The sequence below is a fragment of the Lutjanus erythropterus genome, chromosome 5 (genome assembly GCF_056507025.1).
Source record: "Lutjanus erythropterus isolate fLutEry1 chromosome 5, fLutEry1.hap2, whole genome shotgun sequence".
Lineage (NCBI taxonomy): Eukaryota > Metazoa > Chordata > Actinopteri > Lutjaniformes > Lutjanidae > Lutjanus > Lutjanus erythropterus.
Window position 1 is genome coordinate 28026451 of NC_139321.1, and position 9175 is coordinate 28035625.

Below are 9175 nucleotides of genomic sequence, written 5' to 3' on the forward strand. Positions count from 1 at the left end.
GTTAAAATGTTACATTGTTCTCCAGCCATCTAAAAGTTAATCAAACATTACACTGTTTTCTGTCTAAAAAGAAAAAAAAAGCTACCTATCTAAAATGTAATCCTACTGATAATGACTAGTCAGATAAACTCTGATTTTTCTTCTTTTGATAAAAACTTAGTGGAGCAATATGACCAAATCAGAGCCGGTCGGCCTCATACGCACACTACGCAAGTTGCGTAGCCCCACGAAGTACGGAAGTGCCCCGCCTCTCCCTCGTGTCAAAGCGGGTGTCAGTGTTTACAACTTTACTGAGAGGATGAAGGAGAACTAAAGAGAAAATAACATATCGAGAGCGAACAGAATGAACAGTAATCGGGTAAATTTGTGTTTCCTGATCTCCAAGTTTGATATCATTCATTCACAGTAACGTTAAGTTGATGCTCCTCCCTCTGTCTGTCTGTCTCTCTGTCTGTGTCCTGCTTACAGACACATCCAGGGCTGCTCTGCGACTTTGTGTCTGACGGAAGTGAGAATGAAATAAAACTACTTTATTACGTTTGATGACTGACAACGTGCGGCGGCGTTTATAATCTGTAGCAAAGAGAACCGCGTCGCGTGTGACCATCTGCGCGTGCGCACTTTCCAGACTATATATGGACATGATGTTACTCCTTCAAGGTGGAAGTGTTCAGATCCTTTACTAATGCAAAAGTACTAATGTCACACTGTAAAAATTCTCCTCTACAAGTAAAAACATTCACAAAACTTTACTAAATTAAAACTACGGGAAAAAATCAATTAACTGACTAATTACAAGGCATCAGACCCAAAGCTCAGTGTTATGTTTTAGTATTTTATATATTCTAAAATTTCTTATTCATGTCAATGTCAATATTCACTCATCTGAAGATAGTCTATACAATAAACATAGTTTTTTGTACCTCGTTCTGTTCTATATAGATCTTATTCATAGTTCTTATTCTTTTACAGACAGATGGAGCAAACTGTTAAAAAGGAGGAGGGAATGTTGTGGAAGCACTGGAGTGTGACTGTGTGCCAAATGGTCTACATGGTTCTCCGGTCAGTTAGAAGGGCCCCATAGCAGAATTTTGCTTAGGGCCCCATGGAGGTCAGGACCGGCTTTGGGTCAAATAATAGACAATTAAAAATGGACAACAGCAACTGGAGTGAAAGAGACTGATCATAAAACTCAGATATGATGAATGAATGTGTCCCTTAACTTCTTCTGTGGAACTTATTATTTCACTGAAGTCATCTCAAAAAGGCAGCAATTTGAAAAGTTAAAACTTGATCAAGTTTAAAGTTAATACTACCTGTACTACTAACTATAGTACTAACTGTAATCTAGATTTAGAGTGAAAAAATTTAGTAAATTAAGGTTTAAGTTTAGTTTTTCTTAATTCTAAAATAGTTTAAATGTTTGGTGCAACATAATTTAAAGTTAAACCATGATTTAATCAGGCTTAAAAATGAATCCTTGTTAGTGCAATCCAGCCTAAAATTTTTAAGGAAGAAAATGATGTCTGGGAACTGTGTGACAGTTACAACAGTCTCATGAGCTCTTTACAGTCGGTTTTTGATAATGCAGATGTAAAGACAAGGTTACACTAATGTAGAGCAGAATATGACGACCAGAATTCACACACACAGCTAATCTTTCACAATATTTATGTATCAATACATTGTCCAGCTGTAATTGTTGTATTCTGCCATTGATGGAGAGATGGGATTGAAATGTCTGGCTTTGAAACAGAGACTGTAACAGAATCCTGTAGTAGCAAAACAACCTCAATATTTTAGTAATATGCAGCAGGTCCATGCTGACAAAATAAAGCTCAACACAACTGAGTATAGATTAACTCATAAACTTTAAGAGACATTGTTGGTTTGCTCATGTGTCAGTTGAAGTGGCCTGACAACCCACACACTCCACAGTGTTGCACAATGAGGTCTAAAATAGTTTCCTATATGTCCTATCTGTTTATTGTCTGTACTGTTAGTACACAGACTGCAGCTGTGACCCTCCACCATGCATGAGAGGTGGTCTGCTGCGTACACATCACTGCAAATAACACATAAATTAACCTGAATGTCTCCGGAGGCCTGGAAGGTCTGATTGATTGGCCACACTATATGGTGTTCACTTTAATGAACACAGTAGATATCTAGTTATTGATGAGATATTTAGTTACTTTTAATACTATTGGGAAATGCTTTTTAATCCATGACTTCATAAAAAAAAAAGTTTCCAGCAAAGGGGTCTCAAAAGAAATTTCAAGTGTCAAGAGATGATTAAACAAGGTTGGTGAGTGAAACATATTTTTGCAAGACAATTTTTTTGTTTTTTGTTTTTCTACAATTTGTATCAATCATTACCCTTTTCTGCAAATTATGGAATAATTGTACTTCCACAATTAGTGGTGGAATGTAACTAAGTACAGTTCTTAGGTATTTGTACTTGAGTATTTTCATTTTATGCTACTTTATACCTCTACTCCCCCACATATTGGAGGCCTTTGTTGCACTTTTTACTACCTTTATTTGACAATATTAGTTAGTTATTTTGCAGATCCAGACTATTAATACAAACATTATTGATTAATCCACCCAGCAGTGTATAAAGTAGTTTAAATTAGCACCACCTTTACTAGCTGCAGCGTTGGGGATGCTTACACTTAAATGCATCAATACTTATAATCCAAGAATATATTGTTATTTTGACATTGGACATTCTACATAATGAGTACTTTTGGTACTTAACTTACATTTAGATGCTAATACTTTTGCACTTTTAATCAACTCAATGACTTTCACTTGAAACAGTATTTCTTCACTGTTGTAAAACTGTTTTGTTTTCTGGAGCATTTCAAATCGTTCTAGTGAACCGCTGCTGTTGTTGCTGTCTCACAGCACATATTTTGACTTGTCATAGCAGGAAAATTACAGGTGTGACCAACAACTAATCAATGGGAAGCCAACCAGCACACAGCTACAGCGCTGCCACGCCCCATCATTGATTGACTTCATTAAATACACCTGCTGGGACTTGCTCCTCTCTCAGCACTGCTGTTTGATACGTGCAGACTAACCTGAAGGGTTGATACCTCAGTGTGACGGATCAGTGTCACTATTTTATTTTAGAAGTAGCAAGTGGAGAATTTTCAAACCAAAAGCATCTGGTAAGACCAACATCTCCCTCAGAATACTGAAACACTGCAGTGAAACTGAGCATTAAATACACTTAACAAAATATAAATGTGACCTTGCTGCTTTGCTCCATTTTTTAAGTAGTTGAAGTAGAGATAAAAGATTTCTTCTGTTCAGACAAAAGGTTTATCATTGATTCTTTTTTTTTTTTTTTTTTTTTAATCTGTTAGTGAGTACTTATTTGCCAAGATAATCCATCCACCTGACAGGTGTGGCAGATAGAGATGCTGATTAAATGGCAGGATTATTGCACAGGTGTTCCTTAGACTGATTACAATAAAAGACTAATGTTTAATGTGCAGTTTTATTTTGAAAAAAGACATTTATTAAGGACTGAACTATGGATATTTTACAGGGGACTATATGCAGGGGGGCAAAGTCTGATGGTCCCTGGATGGTCCCATTTCCTGCGATGGGAAGTTATTTGATTTCTGTGTGTTGGTGTTCCTTTAAAGTTAGGATTCACCTAATCTAATTGACTCAATCAACAAAGGCAGCTAGCACTAGCACTAGCCAATCAGAGGCAGGTCATGACTTTGTCCTCCTAGGGGTAAAGAAGGTATCTGTAGCCTTATGAGAAAAAGCCGTAGTTCAGTGCCTAATAAAGGTTTTTTGTTCCAAGATAAAATTGCACATTTTAAGTGACTATCAGACTGAGTTGCTCATGTCTGGTGTTTTTTTTTTTTTAATGCAACCTTAGTGTGAACAGTCGTATCTGAATTCCTGCAGCTTTTACGTCACTAGCAGCTTTAATCTTGTCACAAGACTCTTGCAGTGTTGGACAGTACTGTATAACTTAGTAAGACATTATTGTAATTTCATTACTTTACCTGGTAATAAGTAGTGCAAAGGATTACAATTTCCATAACGGCAATAATATTAGATACTAATCCAAGTTACTGGCTTACTTTTTGACCTAGGCAGACTATCTTATGATGACGCGTACATGCTGCACGTCACATCAGCTGCCAAAAACCTAAACGAAGGCTGGAGGATAAGGAAGAGGAAGAGAGGCCTATTCATCAGGTGGAAGTATTGTCATTACTTTGTTTGTTTGGCTCCACCACAGAGAACATGTGGTGATGAATCTAATCTGAAGGTCACACTGAGCGAGGTCAACTATATTTCTTTCACAGCCAACATCTGGAAAGCTAACAAGCTTTGGAGCGCAACATGGCAACCATCAAGGTTCAAAAGTAATTCAGAGAGATAGTAATATGAGTAAAGTAACTAATTGTTTGATACCAAGTAAAAAGTGAAGTTATTTTAACAATCCCACCACACCCGGCTCAGACTCCACATCCATCATCCATCTGTAAAGAAGTAGCACCCATTGCTACCCATCATTTAAAGATTCCTCCTCGTCCTAGTTATCATCTACTCATGGATTTGCTGGTTTCTACTGCACATCGACTTTTAAATGAACTGTAAATAGTGACTTTCGTGGACTCCATGCTTGCTTCCATATGAAAGCTTGTTACCAAAAGGAAGTGCTCACTAACAGATTTGAACAAAACTGTGAACAAAATAAGGGAAATAAACCATCTGTGAGCACAAATTAAGTCTTAGATTTTTTTTTTTTAACTTAAGCTCATGAAAAATGGGAGCAAAAATAAAAGTAGTGCATTTATATTTTTGTGTATATGTGCTGTGACTGACATTAATAGGTGTGTGTTCAGAGGAGATTTATTCACCAGGTGGCAGTGTTGTGCAACATAAACGGAGGCAGCTGTAGATACAGTGACAATGGCGGTACAAGATGTTCTTTCTAATCTGATTTAAACAGGAAATCCTGCACCATTTCATTTTTTTTTTTTTGATGCAACTCCAGGTAAACTCTTCACCTGCGACATGACGCACCGCCTGCACCCAGCAACTGTGTGCAGACTTGCATCAGTGTTGCCTTCAGGCCACAAACGGCCTGGAAAAGATGAGGAGTAAATAGGGTGCAGCTAATTGCTGACAAGCCCTTGACAAATACCGTTGACTGACAGCTGTGATCTGACCGCCCATTGGTTGATTTAGGATCAGATGCTATGAGAGACCGCCCACATCCTTCACACTGACCAATCGGCTTGGTAGAAAAACCCACGAGGGCGGTCCTGGTGTTTGTCAGTCCAGTCCTGCCCGGCTTGCGCGGTATAAAACCCGGGTTCAGCTGCTAGGCAGTGGGGAAATTTTCACTTTTCTTCCCGGCGGGTGATGAGCAGAGCCTGAGGAGACTTGGTTTATCCAACCAGCACGCCAAAAAAAGTTTGTCCTCAGGTTACCTTGTGGTTCAGGTCAGTCTCTGTCATATTTATTATTGTATTAGAAGTCTGAAGCGAACAGTGTGCAGCACTTCCCACCAGGAAGTCAAGGTCATATTGATCTGATTCAGGCTTACAATGCGGCAAAATGAAAGCAATCGGGTAGAAATGGAAACATATTCTGGGTTTTTTTAGGTTTAAAAGCCTGGTTATGCTCTGTGGATGAGATGAGAAACGAGCTGACTCTGTTTCATCAGATTTCCAGCTGTGTGTGTGTGTGTGTGTGTGTGTGTGTGTGTGTGTGTGTGTGTGTGTGTGTGTGTGTGTGTTGCGGGGGGGTGGGGGGTGATGAATTGGCTGCCTTTGTGTCCATGCTGCTGCTGCTGAGTGTGTAAACCTGTTTCAGTGCACCAGGTCTGCATTTGGCTTTGCTTCTGTTGCATTATTGCTGCAGTCTTAATGCACCCTCCCTGCATCGTCATCCAGTATTTTTCAAAGGACTGAGTGCAACCTTTTCACTGCTCTCTGTATTTGTCTATCTTGTCTCGCGATATTTTTTTTATTTTTTTTATTATTATCGTACAGTTTATCAATGCACGTTTTATTGTTTTATTTATTACTACTAGGGTGGGGCACTGAGATTCCAAGATAATACTTGAAGGGAACCATTAATTTCAATTCTCATCGTTTCCTGCATAAATTTCACTCAGGCTTGTTTCATATTCAATAGTGTAATGCAAACATGGCGGTGTCTAGAAGGGAACCTCACACCTGCAAAAGATCTTGCAAGAGTGATCATTTTAATCCACACCTTAATCATTCAGTGTGTTTGTCTCTAAACCTACCCAGATTTAAACCACTGTGTTGTCACATATAAAATACTTAAACTAAAATTAGTTTGTGCAATTTGCTCAATGAAGAAACAACACGTGCAAATAAAGGACACGACCCTGCAAACATGCATGCCTCACATGCCTATAGACATGGAAGCTGAATGCGTGTCTGCCCATCTCCTAATGTAGTTGTCTTGATAAAGCTACTATAAGGAACTTTCATATTTTGTTTTTGGAGCCCCCGGTGAACAAAAGGGGTGGGGTTTCCACCATAAAATATAAATTCAACAATAAAATTGTCTTTGCCTGTGAAGAATTTAAAGAAAAGCTTGTTTCATCTGATTTCAAGGAGAATCTGAGTCAGTGGCAGGCATGAAGAACTGTAAATATCATATTTTTCACTGATGGTTTCGTTTGCTTATGTAGGTTGTATGGAAGCGTTGGTGTTAAATTGAGACTGTTTCGTAACCATTTAAACTCCATGTAGTAGCTTTAAATCATGATTCTAGGATTATTCTGTTACTCAGCCGTTGCCGGAGCAAGTGAAAATTGCAAAAAGCTGTGCCCTTTTTTGTAAAATCAAAGACTACTTGATCCAGGGAGAATGAAAGTGCACTCTGTTCTGAGTGTTGTAAGTAACTTAAAAAAAATTTACAAAAAATTTAACTGTTTTATTTGTGCATGATGCAGTGAACGGGAGGCAAACCTTGTTCTTTTCAGTATCTGACAATTTAAAAATATAAAAGTTAAAACGGAGTCAGTTCATTTAGATGTATGTGTGGTGTTTGCACAGGGAACTGCTATGATTGGAACTTGCGGAAAGCTATAAAGTTGTGCTAACTGGTCGAAATTGCAAGGTTGTGCAGAATTTGTGAACATTGGTTGAGCTGTTGCGACCACAACTTCCTGACTTATTTTATTGCTTTATAACGGAGCATCCCAGCCAAAGTCCTTCACATAGTTGTACTTTTATAACTGGTGTCAAACATCTAGAGTCTCATGTTTCCTCTCCTCCTCCTGCAGATCAAGCAGTTCTGCCTTAACAACCCACCTGCCAGCTCCACACTGCAACAAACGTAAAGCCTTCAAGATGATGCAGATCAACAGCGACTCCGCCAGCAACAAGCATTCCCTCATCAACGTCATGCACCGCTTCATCGCAGCTGCCAACAACATGGATGAGACCATCATGGTGCCGAGCTTGCTGCGAGATGTGCCGCTGGAGGAGCAGGCGGCATCCAGCGAGGTGGAGCGCAACAACAACAACGAACCGCCGTGTCCCAACAAGCAGCGGGACATGTACGAGCACTACCTGCTCCTCAAGTCCATAAAGAACGACATGGAGTGGGGGCTGCTGAAGAAGGAGATGAGCAGCGGTGCCAGCTTCCTAGAGATGGCGGTGAAGCAGGAGGAGCAGAAGCCCGTCACCGGGGACCTGCTCCTGGACGACAACTCGGACCTGGAGCACCAGTTTCACTATCACCTCAGAGGACTGTTTGGAGTTCTGTCCAAGCTCACGCTGCAGGCTGACCACCTCACCAACAGGTACAAGAGAGAAATCGGAGGAGGAAACTTCACGAGATAGAAGTCGCTTTAAGTTTTTTTCTTTCTTTTCTCCCCTCGGACTGCTTGACTTGCACAATGGGATGTGTTGAGAAGGGCCCTGCCTCTTCCTAAAACATCTCAATGGACAGTGAACTGACCAGGGTAACCACTTTGTGACTTCTTACTCCTGAGTAGCAACACTCCAACCTCCTCTTCCTTCCTTGCCACCAAACATCCCTGAAACCGGTGACGCCTGACTGCACGTGTCCCTCCGCCTGTGGAGGTCGGCACTTCGTGCTCAGGTGGAGGTTTAATGAAAGTCCAGATGAAGCACAGCTGTGGTTTATGCAGAAACTTGCCCTCCTTTTCTTTTTGTCCTTTGATTTTCATGAATTTGTCACCAGATTGTGTGGAGAAGAAGGTTTCTGACTGTAGGAGAAATTGAATGCTGGTTATTCTGTCCCTCCTGTAAAATATAAACGATTTTAATGCTGAGCTGAAGGGCTCTTTATACCTGCAGAGGTTTTAAATATTTCCATTTGGTATTACTGTAACATGGCGTGCCTTGACTTTTTGTATGCCCTCATGCCCTGTTCAGTTACCTCCCCATTGTCTGACTGCTTAAATGGTTTCATTGAGGTGTTCATGATGAAATGATTTCATTTGTCTGTCCTTGGATATTTCAAAAGCAATTTTATATTGAAGCAGAAATGCGTAAACCTGAAATAAATAATTGGAAACTTTGACACTGGCCTCATTTGTCTCTGAACAGGAAGGATGTGATGGGTGTTAATGCCTCTTCCTCTTGGTAGTGCAAAAACAATTTTTTTCTAAAGCGAGTTATGTAAAGGCCTTATAGCTGTGCAGGAAGGTGTAACAAAGCATTTTTACATGCAAACAAGTTATTTGACTCACTGTTCTCTTAAGTAGTTCAAGTAGTTCTTTATGTAATGTTAGCGTCAAGGGATTTAAAAGTCTTTACAGAGGATTTACCTAAAGGAGAAGATGGGAAGAGGTCATTGCTCTCAAGTACAATTTAACTGCACACCCTTTTCATATCACTGTTTTATGCAAACACACTGTTGTGCTCATAGGCAAATCACCTGCTGTGTTTTTGTAGCACTTATTAGAATATCCTGCCTCCCGCTTGCCCTTCAGGGTGCAGTAAAGCTGATTTATGTTTTTTTTTTCCCCCAAATGTCAATGCAAGTTAGCACCACAATAACATACTTTTTTTTTAATCTTCTAAACGAAGCATTGCAATTAAATACCTATTTGGTTTTCATTATTTTCCACAGAAAATGGTTATTACAAACCGAATTCTTACAACTCAAAAGT

The 9175-nt window shown here is 39.7% G+C and overlaps 1 protein-coding gene across 1 annotated transcript; it reads left to right on the top strand.

Moving 5' to 3' along the window:
* Window positions 1–3046: 3046 nt before the first annotated feature.
* mid1ip1l (MID1 interacting protein 1, like) lies at window positions 3047–8583 on the top strand. Its single transcript, XM_084719518.1, has 3 exons — window positions 3047–3182; window positions 4131–4236; window positions 7316–8583. Exons 2-3 carry the CDS (start codon window positions 4157–4159, stop codon window positions 7875–7877), a joined length of 642 nt encoding a protein of 213 aa, XP_084575644.1. The 5' UTR covers window positions 3047–3182; window positions 4131–4156; the 3' UTR covers window positions 7878–8583.
* Window positions 8584–9175: the final 592 nt, after the last annotated feature.

What these genes read in the sequence shown, in the direction of transcription:
- mid1ip1l (XM_084719518.1), top strand. Translation starts at nt 4,157, where the DNA reads ATGCTGCACGTCACATCAGCTGCCAAAAACCTAAACGAAGGCTGGAGG. An exon ending in AAGAGAGGCCTATTCATCAG is followed by an intron (nt 4,237 to 7,315) that starts GTGGAAGTATTG and finishes CTCCTCCTGCAG; the next exon opens with ATCAAGCAGTTCTGCCTTAA.